We start from the raw sequence: 22,110 nt of genomic DNA, 5'->3' as shown, positions 1-22,110 counted from the left end.
TTTGTCCTTGGAGGAGGTCAGGATCTTCCCAAGGGCTGGGTCCTCAAATATTCTTCCAGTCTTCAAAAGTGGTGTTCTCTGATTCCAAACATAATATATTCACTTTCATCTTTTTTTCCAATTTAGGGTCAATTAGATTACAAGTTTATTATAAAAGGCGATAACTCAGGAACAGCCAGATAGAAGACCCATAGGGCAAGGTATGGGGAGGAGGCATGAAGAGTCCATACCCTCTCCATTCTCCCCACACCTTCACATGCTCACCACCCCAGAAGCTCCGTATAATCCTTATCACGACTCTATGAGGTAGATACAATTATTATTCCTATTTTCCAGGCGAGAATACTGAGGAATAAAGGTCTCTCAACTAACCCAAGGTCACTGACTAGTAAGTGTCAGAGGTGGGATTTGAACCTGTGTTGCAAAGCTATGAATGTGCTCCTGACCGCGTGCTGCACATGCTGCCTCACATGCTATGGTAGTGGAAGGGGCATCCTCTTGGGAGTCAGGCAAAATTGGATGAATTCTAGCCAGGTCTACTGGTATTGTGACTTTGAGAAAGTTATACTTACCTCTAGGTTCTTCTTCTGGAGAATGAGGGTAATGCATTTGTGCTCTTGCATTCGTGTGGCATGCATCCAGTAGGATTGGGCCCCTTCTACTGCTGCTCTCCTCTCCTCCCTCCACAATGCTAGCCAAAGACAGTCTGTTTACTTCAGGTACTCCAGATCCTGTAAGGTCTATCCAGCATGAAGACATTAAGCTCTGCTCTAGCTTAGCAAGCAAACTGAGGTGGCATTTCTGCTCTGTTAATGTGTGGTCCTCTCTTTAAAGGAGGTAGGGAAGGTCTGCAAAGATATTTCTATGTTTCTGGCCAAATTCAGGCCTTTACTGAAGTTTCTCAGTTGTATATTCTTCTTCAAAGCAGCCCTGGTGCACTTGCATGAGCAATAGAATTTGGGGGAAGGGTTCCAGCAGGATATGAGTGGTTCTGCCTGCAGCCTGGCTGTGAGCAAGACTGTACACAAAGACATGAGGCACCTGGGACCTGGACATAGCAGCTGCTATGGTGCATTTAAGTGGAAAAAACCACCCGGCTCCTGTGGCTCAGTGGTTGGGCATTGACATATGAACCAGGAGGTCATGGTTCCATTCCTGGTCAGGGCACATGCCGGGTTGTAGGCTCGATCCCCAGTGTGGGGTGTGCAGAAGGCAGCTGATCAATGATTCTCTCTCATCACTGATGTTTCTATCCCTCTCTCCCTCTCCCTTACTCTCTCTATAATTAGTAAAAACATATTTTAAACAAAAATTTTTTAAAATATATTTTTATTGATTTCAGAGAGGAAGGGAGAGGGAGAGAGAGAGATAGAAACATCTATAATGAGAGAATCATTGATCGGCTGCCTCCTGCATGCCCCCTACTGGGGATCGAACCCACAACCCAGACATATGCCCTTGACCGGAATGGAACCCACGACCCTTCAGTCCACAGGTCAACACTCTATCCTCTGAGCCAAGCTGGCTAGGGCTAAACAAAATTTTTTAAGTGGAGAAAAACCTACCTTTTCACCTTCATCTTCCTTACCATGTAAAAGTGGCACCATGAGTTACACATCACTTAATAACTTTGCAAGACAGGTTAATTAATTTAGTCTTGCTGAGCCTCACTTTTCTAATTTCTAAGATGAGACAATAATATTGACCTCTTAGGATGGTTTTAGGGATTAAATATAATCAGGGCTTCTTAGAAATTAGGACAGGTCTAGATTACTTCCATTTTAGAAAGTTCTAATGTATTAGAACAAAAATAGGGTTGTAAAAATAATGGTGTGTTCTAAATGTTTAAACAAATTAATGTTCTTAGCCCATTCAAATATAATGGCATGTAATTCTGTGATTTATAAGATAAGGATTTATACTAAAAATGTCAGTTTATCTTTCATGAGATGACGTTTTATAAGTTTTAAAAATTCCTGCTATTGTCTCACTGTACCTGAGTCTTTAACGTCATTCAGAAACACTGTACAAGTTTGTACCTGAGGCCCCTGAGGCCTGGGCGAATGCACTCCGCCCACCCCCAGTAAGAGACTCAGGCTCTGCCGAAGGTCCTGGCCCATTGGAGGCACCTTAATCCCCACCCTCCCTTCTTTCCAGTTTCCTCTCCACAACTGCCACTAAAACCATGGTGGGAAAGACTCGCATGGTGCTTTAATCTCTTTGGTCTTAGCATGGTGCCAGGGCCCCATAACTTCTTTTCATGAATTTTCAGGGTTTTTATTATTATTATTATTTTCATTCATTTCCTTAGGCTGGTGCAATAAGGAGACTAGAAACAGTTCACTTCATTATTTTTCATCACTTTAAAAAATTGAGAAATCACCCATACATCATAAAATTCACCTTTTTAAAGTACATAGTAGTTCAGTAGTTTTTAGTATATTTCCAAGGTTGTATAACCACCCCCACTATCTAATTTCATTTTCATAACTTCTAAATGAAACCACAGTCACTCCTCATTCCCTCTTTTTCCTAGTCCCTGGCAACCATTCATCTACTTTCTGTCTCTATCGATTTGCCCAGCCTGGACATCTGATATAAATGGAATCATACAGTACCAGCATGTAGTCTTTTGTGTCTGGTTTTTTTCCCCACTTTGCATAATGTGTTTGAGGTTCTTCCACGCTGTAGCATGTACCAGCACTTCATTCCTTTCTATTGCCAAATAACATTCCAATGTATGGATACGCCACATGTAGTTTATCCATCAGCAGTCAGTGAGCATTGGGTTGTTTCCACTGTTTGGCTATATGAATAAGGGTGCTGTGAACATTCGTGTACAAACATTGGTGTGGACACAAGTTTTCAATTCTCTTGGATATATACCTAAGGGTGACATTGCTGAGTCATATGGTAACTCTATGTTTAACATTTTGAGAAACTTCCACACTGTTTTTCCAAAGTGGCTGCACTTGTTACAGTCCCACCAGTAATGTGTAAGTGTTCTAATTTACCCATATCCTTGCCAATACTATTGTCATCATTTTAAGGGTAGCCATTCTAGTGGGTGTGAAGTGATATCTTGTGGTTTTGGTTTGCAATTCTCTAAAGATAATGATGTTAAGCACCTTCTCATGTGCTTACTGGCCATTTGTATATCTTCTTTGGAGAAATGTTTATTCAAGTCCTTTGTCCATTTATATATTGTGTTATTTGTGGTGTTTTTAGTGTTGAATTATAAGGTTTCTGGATACTAGACCCCTATCAGATACATGATTTGCAAATATTTTCTCTCTGAGGTTTGTCTTTTCACTTTCTTGATAGGGTTTTCAGAAGCACAAAAGTTTTTACTTTGATAAAGTCCAATTTATCTTTTTATTTTTGGTTGCTTGTACTTTACATGTTATAAGAAACCATTGCCAAATTCAAAGTCGCAAAGATTTACACATAAGTTTTCTCCTAAGAGTTGTACAGTTTTAGCTTATATTTAGGTCTTTCCATTTTGAGTTCTAGTTTTTATGTAGAATGATGTAGGGGTCATCATCCATTTTTTTTTCTTTCTAGAAAATCTGTTTTCCCAGCGCTGTGTCAGGGAAGATATAAATCACAGAACCGATCACCAGGTCTTGGGGAAAGATAAAATTGAGCTAAGACTGCTCACTGCAGGCTGAAGTTATCAAAAGGATTTGGGTATTGAAAAAAAATGTGGCTGCTACAATGGAAGTGAAAGTTTAGCCTAGAAGAGCTCTGTCCCTCTGACAAACTAAATTTATGAATAGAATAATTACCAAACCTTTCCAGCTGGTACTGTACTTACCAGCAGGAGAATTAAATCACGACTCATAGGTCTGCAACACTTCGTCCTGGTCTTGATGGGGATGCGGGCCTCCAGCTCCTCCTTTGTCCAATGTCATCGGCATCTCCTCCGGAAACAGCATGAGGCAGAGGCCCAGCTTCCTGTTGCCCTCAGACCCTTTGTCTCTTCTGCTGGAGACCCTCTGTTTGAGCCTCTGCTGTGTCTTGCTTTGGCCTCTGGTTTCCCGAGGAGTCAGTCAAAGGGGAGTCCTAGAAGGAAGTCAGAGAGAGGGAGCGGGTAAGGTGGCATTGGTTCTCTGGGACCCCCTCTGTGGGGTTGCTGCAGGCTGGCCATGCCCCTCAGCTCCTGAGTGTCCTCTCAGCACAGCCTGTCTGGTATCTGCTCCTTCCTTGCCCTTCAGATTTCTTCGTTTCCCTGGAGTAGGGCACTGCTCTCATGGGTTCTCTGTGTCTTACAAATCATCCCACTCTCCTTGTACTTTCTTATAGGACCCGACCAACAGTCAGGCATTTGCGTGCTGAACAGGCTAGACTTCAAGCTTTTCAGTTTAGAAAAAAATCTGTGAAGTGTATGTATTCATTCAGCTAATGTTGTTGAAGTGCGTTTTATAGATGTGAGATGTCTATTATGAGCCAGCTCTTTCAGACACCGGTTTTTTAGGGTGAATAAGATTGATAACGTCCCTGCTCTTGAGGAGCTTACATTCTGACAGGAAGACAGATGTTAAATCAAATAGATTTACATATATCGTTAGCTAGTGATAGGTTATGGGGGGAAAACAGCACAGGCAAAGGGAACAGAAATGGTGGGGAAGGGATGCTATTTTAGAAGGAGGGGTGGTCCCAGAAAGCCTCTCTGAAGAGGCTTGAATGGAACTGAGTGAAGAAGGCCCATGCAGCGGTCTGGGAGAAGGGCGTTCCAGAAGAATGAGGAACATTACAGAGGCCCTGGGCATGGTTGAGGAGAAAGGGAATGAGGCGGAGCCTAGCAGAGAGGTAGGCAGGGTCAGGTCACACAGAGGCTTGGGGCCATTGTAAGAGCTTTGAATTTCTTTCTCAGCGTAATGGAGGCCATGGGAGGATTTTAAGCAGGGGACCAACATGCTCTGACTTATGACAGAAAGAAAATTCTGTAGTTCAGTTTATGAGGGGAACAACTGGCGGGGGGGGCGGGGGGGGCGGAGTCATAAAAGAGGAACTAGTCGAAACCTAATGTAATAATAGATTGAATAGATTATAAAAACCAAATAAAGGATGCAATTTAAAGATGGTTTCTTTTAGAAATTTTTAAAGCTCAAATACTGACTATTTGCACTGGGAAGATGTGTTGGGCCCTGTGAACACATGCTCTCTACTTATTTATATGCACATTGTCAGTGACTAATAGCTGAGATATGTTTACATGATTTTTTTCTAAAGTGATATGGAAGGGCTGGGCCAACCAATGTGGGAGGAAAGTCAGGGGTTGGCAATTCTGCTTTCTTCTGCATCCAGCCCCACCTCTGCGCTCTGCCAAGATCCAGTCATGGAGTCTGGGCAGGAATTCTTCACCCAAACGTGCTTTCCTGCTCCAGAATACAGATTCACGCAGGTAGAGAAAGAGTGAGTGTGTGGCAAAAGTCCCGGAAGCTGAAATGACTGGTGGGGAATTTGACTGAGGGTAGGGAGGAGAAGGTGTGCCAAATTCTCATGCCTTTCCCCACACCCTGGGGAAAGTCCTGTTTTTATTATGGAGATGACCTGTTTTACATGGTCATCTTCCTTACCATGTAAAAGTGGCACCACGAGTTACACATCACTTAATAACTTCGAATAACTTTTGGTAAGCAGAGCACATGACTGTGTTTTCAGTGTTCGCTTTTAAAAAACGCTTTTTTTTATTATTATTGATTTCATAGAGGAAGGGAGAGGGAGAGAGAGATAGAAACATCAGTGATGAGAGGGAATCATTGATCGGCTGCCTCCTGTATGCCACACACTGGGGATCAAGCCTGAAACCCAGGCATGTGCCCTGACCAGGAATCCAGCAGTGACCTCCTGGTTCATAGGTCGATGCTCAACCACTGAGCCACACCAGCCGGGCTCATTGCTCACTTTTAAAAAGAATGTGTACTAATGAAATGGCACTATACCCTGAGTGAGTCTGAAAAATAATTAAAACTGGCAGCTCTTCCTCTCATCTCTGCCGGATGTGAATTTAATGAAGTCTCCTCTTGTCAGAGGATTTCATTGGTTTCTTTAAAAAGAAAACTACAGGCTTGATGCTTTTATTTCACTCATTATGATAATCACAAAGCATAACCTTCCCCCCCCCCCAAAAAAAAACCCCACTTTATTTAAATAAAATGAAGTACCCACGGTCATGTGAGAGTAATTATGACTTAGGCTTATTAATGAGCTCACTGCAAGGTGGCTCAGCAGAAACCTCCTGTGGGGAGGTTTCCTGCAAAAGGGCTGACTCCTGATCAGAACTGGAAAATGCTGATGGGAGCTGGCCACAGGGAAATGTGTCTTTTACGGGAAACAATGGCACTTACTGCCCCAGGGAAGAGCCAACAATGCCAGTTATAAACTGTCACGTATATAAATCTTACCTAACCAAATGTGATCTAATATGTGGCTGGTTTAGAGTTCAGAGAAAACATAGAGGTATAGCTCTGAGAATGAAAATGAGCTCTAGGCTCACTCTCCGTGGTTTGTGGACATGTCCATTTGGAAATATTAACTGTCCCTTAAGTTCACCAGGACCCAAGTCAGTCTCTGGACCCTCTGATGGCATCTCCCAGCGTTCACACAGGCCTTGAGAATACATTATGAGGTGCTTTGGATTCAGCACTCTCAAAGTGGTGTCTTCTTTCCCCTCAGTCTTTCTTTTCTTCTATTTCCACAGTCTGTGGTCACTTCAGCCCCTTAGCCCTTCACATCTGAACTGCTGACTTCAGGTCCCTGTCCAGCTGGACCCGCCAAAGGCTGCCTTGCTTGTCTTCCTTCAACACTGCTTGGATCACATCACCTCCTTGCTCGGGAACCTGCAAAGGTCTCGTGTTTCCCACAACTTCCCACCCTCCTGACATGCCTGGCAAGGCCCTCCCCAACCTAGATTAATCTCACTTATTCAGCCTTCCACTTACTTATCCCACCGACCTCCAACCTGTCTTGTCACTTCCGTGAGCCCTCTGTGCCTGTGGTCACTATATATAGCCTTCTGCAGGCTCTTCCCCTCACCTGGAATGCCATTCCTCCACTCTTGTCTCATTAACTCTATCTTCCAAGGCTTGCCCTTCCTGCGGTCTTCTGGCACACCCTCACTGGCCTTTTACTCTTTGAACCCTTAAAGCATTACACATGTTTCTTCTGCACATTTTAGCATTTAATTATATGCCTGCCTGCACACTGGTTGTTTTATAGACAAGTCTATAAACTTCTAGGTGTCAAAATAGGCCTTATATTCTCTATCCCTTACGTAGTGAATCTGTTGTAGGTGCCCTATAGAACAGTGATGGCGAACCTTTTGAGCTCGGCGTGTCAGCATTTTGAAAAACCCTAACTTAACTCTGGTGCCGTGTCACATATAGAAATTTTTTGATATTTGCAACCATAGTAAAACAAAGACTTATATTTTTGATATTTATTTTATATATTGAAATGCCATTTAACAAAGAAAAATCAACCAAAAAAGTGAGTTCGCATGTCACCTCTGACACGCGTGTCATAGGTTCGCCATCGCTGCTATAGAAGATGTTAATTATTTCATGTTTTTTTTTTTTCTATCCAGGTTGGATCAGTAGAAAAATCTTATTTTCAGATTATGTTGTCAAGAATATGTATAGCCACAGAACTAAAAATAAATGTTTTTAATATAAATGATTTCCACAGGATTGATTAATATTAGATTATAAGGGTTTTATCTGCTACCAATCATAATACTTCTTTAGAAAGAAACAAAGACAGAAAAGTCCAGTGCTAGGATGCATGCATTTTAAGTATTAATTCAAATGCCACCCCTTCAATAAAGTACTCCTTTTTTTTTTAATCCTCATCCAAGGATATTTTTCCATCGATTTTTAGAGAGAGTGGAAGGGGGGGTGGGGAGAAACAGAGAGAGAGAAACATCGATGTGAGAGAGACACATCAATTGGTTGCCTCCCGCATTTGCCCTGACCAGGGCCAGCCAGGGATTGAGTCTGCAACCGACTTATGTTCCTTTGACTGGAATCAAACCTGGGACCTTTCAGTCCATGACCCGACAGTCTATCCACTGAGCCAAACCAGCTAGTGCTAAAGCACTACTTTTTCTACACAGCTCAGGCATAAATGGTAGCTATTATCATATGCCCACTGCATCCCATACATACCTCTAAACAATAACATCACCTTACACTCCTTCACACACCTATCTTCCTTACTTCTCTTTTACCTCAAATTGTGAGTTCCTTGATGGCAGAGACTGTCTTTTCATCCTTGAATCTGCAGAAACTGACATAGAGCTGGCAACCAATAAATGCTGTTGAATGAATAAATGAATTATGAGAGCCCTCTGTAACCATGTGTGTGTAGTTATGGTTGGCAAATGACCATTGAGTTTTCAGAAATATCTTTTTAATATTTCTAAATGTTTTTATTGATTTTAGAGAGAGAGGAAGGGAGGGAGAGAGAGAAACATCAACAATGAGAGAGAATCATTGATCAGCTGCCTCCTGCACGCCCCCCCCTGGGGATCTAGCCCATAACCTGGGCATGTGCCCTGACTGGGAATCACACCTCAACCTCTGAGCCACACTAGCTGGGCACCCTTTAATATTTTTGAGTGATTATTTAAGATAACTTTTTTTTTTACTTTAGGAGATTTTAACTCTCAAACTATTCAAATTTTATCTTTTTATATAGACAACAAAGAGGAAATTATCACTGAGTTTAGACCAGGAGAAAGTGAATTGTTTTCTGCCAAACATAGATAAATTTGTAATATATTTTTAAAATAGGTATAGTTACAACTTCTTATAACTCTTCTTAAGAATAGCTCTCTGCCCTGACCAGGTAGCTCAGTTGGTTAGAGCATCATCCCAATAAGCCAAGTTTGTGGGTTCAATCCCCCCTGAGGGCACATAAAAGAATCAACCAATGGCCCTGGCCTGTGTGGTTCAGTTGGTTGAAGAGTTGTTCCATGTGCCAAAAGGTTGCTGGTTTGATTCCCGGTCAGGGCTCATGGCTGGGTTGCAGGCTGAATTCCTGGTAGGGGTGCATATAGGAGAGACAACAGATTGATATTTTTTTCTCTCTCTCCCTCTCCCTTCCTCTCTCTGCAAAAATCAATACAAAATGAATGCATAAATAAGTGGAACAACAAACTGATGTTTCTTCCTCTCTAATCAATAAATAAATTTTTAAAAAAGAATAGCTTTCTTACTCAAGAACAAAAGAAACAAATATTCTGATTTTGAAAATGAGCCAAGGACTTGAATAGACATTTCTTCAAAGAAGAGCTACAAATACGCGCATATGAAAAGATGTTTAACATCACTGATTATTACAGAAATGTCCATCAAAATCACAGTGAGATACCCATTAGGATGGCTAATATAAAAAAAATAGCTAGTGTTAGTGAAGATGTGATGGGAATGTAAAAATGGTGCAGCTACTAAGGAAAACCTTGCATGAAGATTCCTCAAAAAATTAAACATACAATTGCTTTTTGATCCAACAATCCCACTTCTGGGAATATATCCAACAGAACTGAAGGTAGGACCTTAAAGAGATATTTGCATTCTATATTCATTGCAGCATTATTCACAACAGCTCAGAGATGGAAGCTACCCAAATGTCCACTAAAAAAAGTTGGTACATACATACAATGGAATATTATTTAACCTTAAAAAAGGAGGAAATCCTGTCTCATGCTACAACATGAACAAACCTTGGGGATTTGTGCTTAGTGAAATAAGCTGGTCACAAAAAGACAAAAACACTCTATGTTTGGTACCTGGAGTAGTCCAACACAGAGACAGAAAGGAGCATGGTGGCTTTCAGGGGTTAGGGAAGGGGGGAAATGGAGAGTTGTTTAAGAGGTATAGTTTCTGTTTTGCAAAATGAAAAAGGTAGCTCTGTGGCACAACAAGGTGAAAATTGTTAACACTACTGAACTGTACACCTAAAAATGATTAAGATGGTACATTTTGTTATATGCTTTTTACCATAAGTTAAACTAAAATTAAAATGATAAAAAAGAATAGCACCTCATATATACACTCACCATCATCAATAATATATGCTTGCACATTGACATGAGCCAGTAAGTATTTAATAAATGTTTCTAATACTGATGGTTATGATGGAAAAAAAAATAGGAGAACATTTCTTCTGATTTCTATCACCTAATAATAAATCCTTAAGTAATTAATAATTCCAACAGTAGTGTGACCATTTTGTTGAAGAGTGAAACTTGTTACCAAATACTAAAAAGCTCTGATAAGACTTATGCAAACTAGAAATAACTGGAGCAAATGCTATGATAATTACTGACTTATATTTATTGATGAATATAAATATCAAGTTTTGGGTTTTAATGAGGTGGGCATAATATTTGCCTTTTTTATTATGTTGCACTCATATTTTTTGTAATGTCACATGGTATGTGGCTTATGGGATATAATTCATATCTTTTTAAAAAAGCACAACTACACAAAAGCTGGAGTTAAAACAAGACCCAGCGAAAACTCGGCATTAAAAAAGTTGACGTTCACTAGAAAAAGAAAATTAAAGCTAAAATATTTTTCTTGCTTTATCTACTTCCTATTTCCTGTGTTCAGGTTTTCCATATAATTTAATGCATGCAGGGAAACTTTCTCAAAACTTCCTCTGTTGCCTTTTCAGCCACTGTGGCTCAGTGTCACACCCCAAGAAAGGCGCACCTCTTTAACCCTTGCAACTCTTGAATCAAACACACCCTTATTAAAGGTGCTTTTCCCATAACTGTCAGTATCTGTCATTCAGTCCAGCCTCTGGGAGGGAGCAGCAGGGCTGGAGAGGGAGCTGGTGAGAGTTAAACTGGGTAGGCTGGAAGGAGGAAGACTAGACCGGGCTATTTTGAGAAATCAGAAGATTGATATTGGTAATGCCGGAACAGCTACATTTTACTTCTCATATTCTCTTGGTGGTTCTCTAGAAAGCAAAAAGAAGCAACATCATGGTAAGAAACTAATTGAACTTTTGTTATCTCTTCATTGACTAAGACTTTCTTTTGAACTTATGTTGTATTATTAATGACATCAATTAACTTCACAATGTGTTTATTGTCCAAAGCTGGCATATTCTCTGGGCTTAAAAATTGTAAGCAATAGTGAGTAGAAGGAATATAATGGGAGGCTGAGTACCCTGGGGGACTTTGGCTTGAAGTAGACGTGGAAATGCCTAGTATGTGATCTTTAAAATATTGCCGGTAATCTTTGACAAGCTATATTTGAGTTAGTTCCACCTGCCAGCCTTACCCTGTCAGTTCTATAGACCTGTTGTTGAGTGTGCTATAAAGAATTTAGTTAATCCTCTCCTCCTCCCCCCCCCCCCCCCGCCCCAGTTAAAAAAAAAAAGTCTTTTCTCCCCGCCTCTTTTCCAAATGTCAAGGACAAACTGATGTCCAGCCCCTTGGAATACACTACTTAGGAAGCATTGTATTAAGAGTAAGGAATGATCTTTATTTGTCTTCATGGTAAGAGAACGTAGAACTCTGTTACGCATTATTTTAAAATGTAGGTTATCTTTCAAATGAGTTCTCCAATGGGCGTTGTCCCCATAACGAGTTATTATGTATTGCACATACTTTCCCCAAACGAGATTTTATTAGGGCACAGAAATTTATGGACCTCAGCTTCTTACAACCCCATCATTCAAGAAGTGCTGTGGCTTAAAATAAGTTATGAGAAAAAAAGCAATCTTGTAAACTTTTAAGAAAAATAGGTTTATGTTAGGTCTATTAAATGTTGCTCACTAGTTTGATCATAAAGGCATAAATATAAAGCCCCAAATGTGTGTTGGGTATTACTACCACCATTTTCTTTCCTTGATATTTTAGTCACAATGGCTTCATAATTACACTGTCAAACAGTCTTTACACTAAGAGATGAACTCCAAATCTTCACAGATTTAACACCTTGTGTTTTTATAAGAAATGCCTTTTTAAAATGATTTGGAGCACTAACCGGTTTGGCTCAATGGATAGAGCATCGGCCCTTGGACTGAAGAGTTCTGGGTTCGATTCCAGTGAAGGCCACCTACCTCAGTTGCAGGCTCGATCTGATCCCCAGCCCTGGGAGGCAACCAATTGATTTGTCTCTCTCACATCGATGTTTCTCTCTCTCTCTGTCTCTCCCCCTCCCTTCCACTCGCTCTAAAAATCAATGGAACAGTATCCTTGGGTGGGGATTAACAAAAACAAAGCAAAATTAATAAATAAAATAAAAATAAAATGATTTGGCACATTTTAAAAAAGTGAACACTTAGGTTTAAGAGCATCTTGACTATGAACCTCCAAAAAAGCATTTTAAGTTTAATAAGTGAATTTTATGACATTTTGGTCAACCATTTTTTAAGGCTTAATCATAAATATCTAAGAAATGTTCTACGCAGATTAATTGAGCTGTAGCCTACGTGCATTGCTAAGCCAGCCGGGGTAGGGTGGGTAGAGCTGCAGGAGGAGGTGTATTGGCCAGGCTGACAATTTTGAAGGTTGTTTCTCCCTTAATTTCCCTGCAATATGAAATAAAGGTGCATGGAAGGCACTGCAGGTACTAAGAGTGGCCAGTGAGACTGACATTTTCATTTTCATTCAAACGTTGAAGTGGGCAGGAACCTGCTGCCTGTGTCTCCAAGCAAAACAGAACTAGGGCAGCGCTCAGCCTGGATGCACAGGCTTGTCCGCCTCAAGCCTGTACAGGAATAGTGTTTGCAAAATGCAATCCAAACCTGCAAGCTGAGGCAGAGAGGCGGCATCCGGGCTCATGCTGCCTGCCAGGAGCAGAGTGGTGAGAGGTGATGAAATAAGTTTTACTTTGCAAATCTGAGGCAGCAGCAACTTTCTCACAGACTCCCAATCCCCCGGGGACAATCTAGTGGAGGAGTGAAGAACTGGATTAAATTCCACAGGGGGAAATCAAGTGGATTTTCCTGAGGGCAGGAAACAGGGGAGTGAGAGAGCCAGAAGACCCAGGGAGTGGAGAAAGATATTAGACACTGAATGAAAACTCATAATTGAATAGGCCCCAGTGAGCTGAAGGGTGAATTTCTCCCCAGTGTGATAGTTCCAGTGCAGTCCTCTGGGCTCCTCTGGAGTTGCCCCTCCCAGCCCTGCTCCTTGGTTTCTACTGTCCATTTCCCATTCTTGGACCTCCCCTTCTCCTCCCCCCAACCAAAAGGACCAGAGCAGGAAATTGGAGAGGAATGTGCATCTTCTGGTCCCACCAGCCGTGCATGACCTTAGGCAAATCACTTAAATTATTTTTTACTCTACAGTTTTATCAAATGTGAGATAAGTATGACAGTTACCACCTTTCAGGACTGTTAAGAGGTCCCTGGCTCATAGTTGCTTCTTAAGAATTGTTAGCTGAGCCCCGTCAGTGTGGCTCGGTGGTTGAGCGTCAGCCTATGAACCAGGAGGTCATGGTTCGATTCTTGGCCAGGGCACATGCGTGGGTTGTGGGTCGATTCCCAGTAGGAGGTATGCAGGAGGCAGCTAATCAGTGATCCTCTCTCATCTTTGATGTTTCTATCTCTCTCCCTTCCTCTCTGAAATCAATAAAAATGTTTTTTTTTAAAAAAGAATTGTTAGCTGAAATAAATCACAGAAGAGTAAAAATAAAAGGCCAAGTCTTGGTTTATAAATAAAATACCCAAAGTTTTTTAAAAATGCCAATAAATATATAAAACATGTTTGATGCCATTAAAAACAAAGAAATGCTTTATTGTAAAATGTAGCATGCATCAGAAAAGTGTATACAATATAAATATAAGATGTAATGAATATTTCTAAAGCAAGCACCGGTATAACTAGGCGCAGGTCAAGAAATATTGTGATGCTACCACCCCATATGTCTCTTGAGGTCTCTTTCTGACCACCCCGCCCACCCCTCCCTCATTACCAGGACCAGGAGTAGGGTGAGGGGAGTGGGCACTTGCCTTAGGAGCAAAGATTAAGGGGGTGCCAAAAACCTCAGTAATCAAGATAATTAGTCAATGTTTTATTGAAATATTTTTTAAAAAGAAAAGTTAATGGGAAAAAACCCACGATGGATAAAATATAAAAAATTTAAAGAGAGGCTCTACCCCACAAGAGAGAACCAATAAGAATATATCCCAAGACAATGCAAACTAGTTTTCCTGTCTTTGAATTTCATATAAATGGAATTATATATTTATGTTCTCATTTTTGTGTGGATTCTTTTGATCAACATTATGTTCATAAAATTCATCTATCAATTGTGTGCAACTGGAGTTCATTCATTTCTATTTCTGTGTTCTATTTTATAAATGCGCTACAGTTAACTTACTTATTTTACTGTTGATGGGATCTGGGTCTGTTTCTTGTTGGGGGCTATTACAAGCAGCACTGCTATGAACATTCTTGTGCGTATGTACTGAACCCATGTTTATGAGCTTCCGGAGGGCAGCAGTTCTCAAAGTGAGGCCTGGGAACCCTTGGGGCTTCCTGAGATCTTTCAGAGGTGCCCATATGTCGAAACTATGTTCATAATAATGCTGAGATGTTATTAGCCTTTCATGCTCATGCTCTCACAAGTGCGCAGTGGAGAGCCAGAGGCAACATGACATTCTGATGATTAATAGAATGTTTCCTGAGTAGTGCTAAATTTTAAAAATTGCTCAGTTTTAATTTCTAACCTGGTAAGTATTGGTAGATATAGCCTACATAAACAAAGGCTCTTGAGGTCCTTAATTTTTAGGAGTGTCAAGGGGTCCTGAAACTAAACTTTTGAGAACTGCTGCTCTAGGGACTACACTGAGAGGAATTACTTGCTCATAGAATATGCATGTTATATAATGCCAAGTGCTTTCCAAAGTAGTGGTGCCAATTTACATTCTGATCACAGTTCCTATTGCTTCACATCCTCTCTATTATTGGTCTTTTTAACTATTTTCCAATATGGTGGGTGTGTAAAGGTATCTCATTATGGTTTTCCTTTTCTCCCCCCTCCTTTTATTTATTGATTTGAGAGAGAGATAGAAAAATAGAAATTCGTGAGAGAGAAACATTGATTGACTGCCTTCTGCACACCCACCACTGGGGATGGACTCCACAACCTGTGACCTTCTGGTTCATGGGTTGATGCTCAACTACTGAGCCACCCCAGCCAGGCAATGGTTTTTCTTTTTATTTCTTGATTATTAATTAGGAATGTATCCTATGCAAATAGTTACGGATATGTGTAGAGTAAGCTACAAATATCTTCTCTGCAGTATGCAATGCATTGAAAATAACAAAAATGAGCCCTACCTGGTTTGGCTCAGTGGATAGAGCATTGGCCTGTGGACAGAAGGGTCCCAGGTTTGGTTCCAGTCAAGGGCACATGCTGGGGTGTGGTCTCAATCCCCAGTGTGGGGCGTGCAGGAGGCGGCCGATCAATGACTGTCTCTCATCATTGATGTTTCTATCTCTCTCTCCCTCTCCCTTCCACTCTGATATCAATAAACATATATTAGGGAAAAAAAAGAAAATAACATAAATGAACACCTGTAGGCATTGTGCTATGTTGACATAATGGAACTCAGTGCAACCATTAAAAATACTATTATAGATATGTATTTATCGGCATGACTTTAGTGAAAGAACAGTATACCAAACAGCATATACAAAAATGATGTTATATAATGCCAGAACAATATACCAAACAACATATACAAAAGGATATAATCTAATAAAAGAGAAACATGCAAATTGACCGCACCTCCACTATGCCTCAAGTCATGCCCACCAGCCAGTCAGAGCGACAGTATCAAATTAACCCAACGTAGATGGCGGCCGGCAGCCACGGAGCTGGAGCAATCAGGAGGCTTGGTTGCCCTGGCGATGGAGGAAGCCAAGCTTCCCGCCTGCCCTGGCCGGCTGAGGCCTCTGCTCAAGGCAACAAAGTTTCAATTATAGATGATAAATAAATCCCAGATACCTGCTTCCAGCCAGCCTCCACTGGGAGCTTGGGTGGCTGGGGGCTGTGGCCAGCCTGCAAACAGCCATCAGCCCCTCTCCCAGGATGGCCACACCCTCATGGGTGAGGGTCCCCGCTGGGGGGCTTGGCCAGCCTGCAAACAGCCCTCAGCCCCTCACCCAGGCTGGCCAGGCACCCCAGTGGGGACCCCCACCCTGAAGGTGCTGTGGCCAGCCTGAAAACGGCCCTCAGCCTCTCACCCAGGCTGGCCAGGCAACCCAGCAGGACCTTCACCCTGATCGGGGACACCCTTCAGGGCAAACCAGCCGGCCACCACCCATGGACCAGGCCTCTATCCTATATAATAAAAGGGTAATATGCAAATTGACCCTAACAGCAGAACGACTGGGAATGACTGGTCACTATGACACACACTGACCACCAGGGGGCAGACGTTCAATGAAGGAGCTGCCCCCTGGTGGTCAGTGCGCTCCCACAGGGGAAGCTCTGCTCAGCCACAAGCCAGGTTGTGGCTGAGCAGTACAGCAGTGGTGGTGGGAGCCTCTCCCGCCTCCTCAGCAGTGCTAAGGATGTCCAACTGCAGCTTAGGCCTGCTCCCCGCTGGCAAGTGGACATCCCCCGAGGGCTCCTAGGCTGCCAGAGGGATGTCTGACTGCTAGCTTAGGCCCAATCCCCTGGGGAGTGGGCCTAAGCCAGCAGGTGGTCATCCCCCGAGTGGTCCCAGACTGCGAGAGGGCACAGGCCGGGCTGAGGGCCCCCCCACCCCAAGTGCACAAATTTTTGTGCACCAGGCCTCTAGTGTTATATAATCTTCCAAAAAGAGCCAAAAAAAAAAAAAAAAGTAATATTGGTGTTTTGGGATGGATACATAAAGGATAATTTATATTTTCTTCATTATATTGGTTTATATATTCTGACTTTCCAGTATGAATATGTATTTCTTTTATTTTCCTTTAAGCTCTCCTTTCCCATTCCCTGTCTCTTCCTGAGATACTGTGCTAGGTGTTTGATAAACATCTCATTTTGTTACTGGAAAGGGACCTGGCCCTCGGCGGGTCTGCCCAGAGCTGGCTAATGTGTGGGTTCTTGGCTTCATGCAGGAAAAATTTCACAACCAAAGTCCAGGTGAATTTTGGAGGACATTTATTAAAGCTGAGGACAGTGCCCTACCTGATTTGGCTCAGTGGATAGAACATCGGCCTCTGGACTGGAGGATCCCAGGTTCGATTCCAGTCAAGGGCACATGCCCCTGTTTCAGGCTCGATCCCCAGTAGGGGGCATGCAGGAAGCAGCCGATCAATGACTCTCTCATCACTGATGTTTCTATCTCTCTCTCCCTTCCTTTCTGAAATCAATAAAAATATATATTTAAAAAAAAATAAAGCTGGGGACAGTGAAACAAGAAAGGGTTGGGGAAATGAGCCTGGGTTGGTCTGTTTGGGTGCATGAAGAAGTCAGAAAGAAGGGAGCCTTGGGGACAGGTTCAAGGGGTTTCCCGGAGATGAACTGCCACTGCCCATTGCTGCTCTGATTGCAAGCCTCTGGGGTCCCTTAGATTTGAGGAGATGTAGAGTTTAGGAGATGGGTGCCTATGGAGGAAAAGGGGGTCGGGGAGAGAGGCGCAGGCGTGTTCCTGGGAGGGAAAGTGCACTCTGGGACCTTCGATTCTGAGGGGTTTTAAAGGCTGGGCTTTTAGGGGAAGTTTTAGGGGAGGATCAGTAGAATATTCATCAGCTTTATGCTGATGCACCAAAATGAGATTTATTCTCTTAACTTCATCTGTCCTGGGGTGTGGTTGGCAAATGGCACTGATTGGATTTCTGTTATCTGTCTCCCTGGGTAGGGTGATATAAAGCTATTTACTTTCTGGTTGGGGAAAAGTGCAAACCATTTACTTTTTTTTTTCTTTTTAAAAAATTTATCTTTATTGTTGAAAATATTTTTAAAAAGGCATTATAAATGTCCCATTTACTCGTAAGTGTCCTTGGCTTAGGGAAGACAGGATTTGCTAGGTGGCTGCAAACTGCTGTCTAACTATCAGTCTCGGTGTCCTGCTTTGCTTGTCCTGGCTTACTGGCCTGTCTCAATTTAAGCCTCAAAACAATCCAGAGGATGAGTAATTCAGAAACTGGATCTGGGGGGAATCACTTGAGAAGGCTAGAGGCAGGCCTTTATTCCTGTCTGAGAATTGTTCACTGTGGACATCCATTGCCCCCAAGCCATTGGCCACTCCTCTGCACACTGTTGTCTGGCTCTGACTTGTTCATGGGTGAGGAAATGAGGGATTTCTGGAAAATACAGTTGATGTGCCTTTTGGGTACCATGAATTGGGAAAGGGTTAAGGACTACATTCTTGTCATCATGCAGCTAACATTCTGTAAGAAAAGACACAATAAAGAATACCAATAAATATGAAGTATAGTGCAGGAAATAAGTGCTATGAAGATAAACAAGGATAAGGTTATAGAAAATGAAGTGCTATTTCACATAGGATGATCCAAAGGGGCTCTCTCTTCCCATTTGCATATATGCTATATGTTATGATCTGGGGGAAAAGATTTTTTAAAAGGTAGACTTTTGCTTGTTTTCTTTATTCTAGTCATGGCACACTGAAAGTGTGGTCATAAGCAATGATATGCCAAGTTCTGCTGATAGAACTCCTTTACAAATGGCATCTAATATGGCTATTTTCAGACTATTTTCATCTTCATCTCACCAACTGAGAATCGTAAGTTAATCTAATTAGTTATTTACTTAGCTTCTATAATTTAAACTTGGGCTATGAAACATCAGAAAAACATAAGGCTATTAATTATGCCAACAACCACTGTCTTAAGGTGCTTTGTGATTTTTGAAGCATGTCTACATGTATTATTTTATATGAATTTCTCAATACCCCATGACACTGGAAGAATTTTTGAGAGGATAAATGTTTTGATCCCCATTTAGTGGTGTTCCTGTGCTCTCCTAGGTAAACCATGCATTCTGCTTCTTTGAAAATTGTGAGGTCAATAATTCCCACTAGAAATTACAGAGAACTGAGATATTTCTGGGAAGTATATATGAATTGGAAAGATAATAATTGTTCCATTTTCTTGAAATAAATTCACTACTTTCTGCCATACATTTGGGGCAGGGGGATTAATTCTCACCTGAGGATATTTTTCCATTGATTTCAGAGAGAGTGGAAGAGAGGGAAAGACAGGGAGAAACATCGATGTGAGAGAAACACATCGATTGGTTGCCTCCTGCACGTGCCCTGACAGGGAGGAGCCTGAAACTGAGGTATGTGCCCTTGGCGGAATTGAGCCCGGGACCCTTTAGTCCAAAGGCCAACACTCTATCTACTGAGCCAAACTGGATGAGGCTCCATTGATTTTTTTAGAGAGAGTGGAAGGGAGAGGGAGAGACAGAGAAAAATATCTATGCAAGAGAGACACATTGATTGGTTGCCTCCTGCATGCACCTGGATGAGGGCCAGGGAACCTGCAACCTAGGTAAAAACTTGACCTTGACCAGAATCAAACCCGGGATCCTTCAGTCTGTGGGAAATGCTCTGTCCACTGAGCAAAACCAGCGAGGGCCTGCCAAACATTTTTAATGGAATGTATTGGTGTTACATTAGCCAATAAAATTATATAGGTTTCAAATGTACAATTCTGCACATTGCATTGAGCGCTCATCATTGAAAGTCTAGTCTCCTTCCATCAACATTTATTCCCCTTTTTCCCTTTTCTACCTCCCCTCCTCCCCTTCCCCTCTGATAATCACCATACTGTTGTTTGTGTCCATGAGTTTGTAGGGTTTTTTGCTTAATCACTTCATCTGTTTCCCTTCTGACAGTTGTCAGTCTGTTCTCTGTATCTGGGTTTGTTTCTATTTTGTTTCTTTTGTTCATTAGATTCCACATATAAGTGAAATCATATAGTATTTGTCTTTCTCTGACTAGCTTATTTCACTGAGCATGATGCCCTCTAGGCCCTTCTTGCTATCACAAAAGGTAAGATTTTCTTTCTTATGGCCAAGTAGAATTCCACTGTGTAATTCATATTTTTAATCCACTCCTCTACTTATGTGCCTTGGTCTGCTTCCAAATCTTGGCTATTGTAAATAACGCTGCAGTGAACATAGTGGTGCATATATTCTTTTGAATCAGTGTTTCGGGTTTCTTCGGAAGTGAAATCACTGGGTCATAAGGCAGTTCCATTTTTTATTTTTCTTAGGAAATGCCATACTATTTTCCACAGTGGCTGCACCAATCTGCATTCCCCCCCAAAATGCACAGCAGTTCCCTTTTCTCCACATCCTCGCCAACACTTGTCTTTTGTGGATTTATTCATGATAGCCATTCTGACAGGTGTGAGGTGATGTCTCATTGTGGTTTTAATTTGCATTTCTCTGATGATTAGTGACTTTGAGCATCTTTTCATATGTCTATTGGCCATTTGTGCTCTTTGGAGAAGTGTCTAAAGTGTCTAAAGTGTCTCTTCAGGTCCTTTGCTGTAAGAAATAGTTTGCTATAAATTTCAAATTTCTTTATCTCCTCTTAGTTACACATAAGAAAGAAACTATTCACCAAATTAGGACTATGCATCTCTACTATAAAGCACATTAATCAACATGATAGTTATCTTTGTGAGAAAAAGAAAATGTTTGAGGAACTGTTCAATTTACATATAGGGAAACATTCTGCATTACTTGTTACCCGTAATTAGACAGACAGTCAATATTAGTTTCCAGCACAGGAAACGGCACACTCAACCTGGGTTACTGAGGAAGGTAATGAGGGTTGTTGACAAAGTGTGGGCAGGTTTTAAGGAAAACAAGAGGTGAAAGAAGCTTAAGCTTTGGGGTTCTTCGCTCACATGGCCTCTTCCAAGGCTCTGCCCCTATCTGTCATCCAGTGTTTTGTGCTCTTGTTCTTAAAGAGAGCTCTCAAAATTATTTACGCGCCACAAAACCTGGTTCTGCCACAAGCAAAGGACAGTGAAGAAACTCCCTGGCCAGCACCCTCTCCATCCTAGGTCTGACGGGGCAAGAGGAAGAAGCAATTACTGGAACCTGGAGAGAGAAGTGTAGCTGTAGAGGAAGGCTGCCTGGCAGACACCATAGTAAACCAGCTACACCCAACGCAGAGCCTAAGGACAGAGAGAGGAGGGGAAAACCCACTTCAACCTCACTCGTCTCCCTTCAGTTCTGCCAGTGCCTGCCACTGGCTGAACCAAACCAAAGCCAAAGGGTAAGGGGGGTCAGTTTCTCTAGCCCATCATGGTCAAAAGCTTGGGTCACAGAAACAGAAATAGCCGGCACACACTGCTTACAGCGTTAACAGCTTCTAAAGACAGCACTCTGCTGTACTCTGTCACGTCTATTACTGTATGGCAAGGCCTAGGAGTGATCACCCGCATGGGTGTAATATACTCTGTGCAGTCAGTATGTTCATGTAGCGGCACATAAATCATATTCTAATAAATAAAATCTTGTTTTTCTAATGGTATAATTCCAAGAGAGAGCCAACTTTTTGAAACTGAGCTAACTTTGAAAAAGCATTTTATCTTAGGAAAATAATTTGGGCTACAGTTTGCCTCTTCAAGGTAAGGAGAAAATTCTGGCACAAAGCAGACTCTCCATAGTTAGTAGTGGAGTGAATGAACAAATAATCCTACAATTCAAACATTCTATGATCTTATCTTCCTGATTGACCAAATGTCGGAGGCTTTAAACAATCGGATTTCACTCTGTTTCTATCAAACAATCAATGACTAAGAGACAGATTTGCCTGGAACTGGGAATCTATTTTTTAAAGGAAACCCTTTACTTTTTCTTAAATCCTCTGTAAGGGTGGGAGATACCTTTGGAATAATGGACATGTAATTATTTTATAAATGTTGGTTTTCATATTCAATAATGCCTCTCTTTCAGGACACTGTTAAACCTGAAAATTAAAACCCCCAGTCTGTCACTGTTCTTTGACCCAGTGGTATCCTGTGATTTTATGTGACAGGCTATGATTGTCGTTCAGCTTGATGTGGAAGCATTAGAAAAACAAACAGACATATTGAGGTTATAAGTAGGGAAGTATGTGTCACCTGAAGTTGAAAGGACAGAGAAGAGAGTAAACAACAAC

General features: G+C 41.7%; 1 protein-coding gene across 2 annotated transcripts in view; it reads left to right on the top strand.

The window, feature by feature from the left end:
- CRYBG1 (crystallin beta-gamma domain containing 1) overlaps positions 1–22,110 on the top strand; it is a 185,380-nt gene that overhangs the window by 100,603 nt on the left and 62,667 nt on the right. The window contains exon 1 of one of the 2 annotated variants that reach the window (XM_059700812.1): positions 10,836–11,002. The exons of the other annotated variant lie outside the window; for it this stretch is intronic. Coding sequence (XP_059556795.1) covers positions 11,000–11,002 — 3 coding nt within the window. The 5' untranslated portion in view covers positions 10,836–10,999. Of the gene's footprint in view, positions 1–10,835; positions 11,003–22,110 lie in introns of those variants that run through there. 2 annotated transcript variants of the gene reach the window in all.

Source organism: Myotis daubentonii, chromosome 6 (assembly GCF_963259705.1).
Source record: "Myotis daubentonii chromosome 6, mMyoDau2.1, whole genome shotgun sequence".
Lineage (NCBI taxonomy): Eukaryota > Metazoa > Chordata > Mammalia > Chiroptera > Vespertilionidae > Myotis > Myotis daubentonii.
This window is presented reverse-complemented; position numbering and strand designations above follow the sequence as displayed.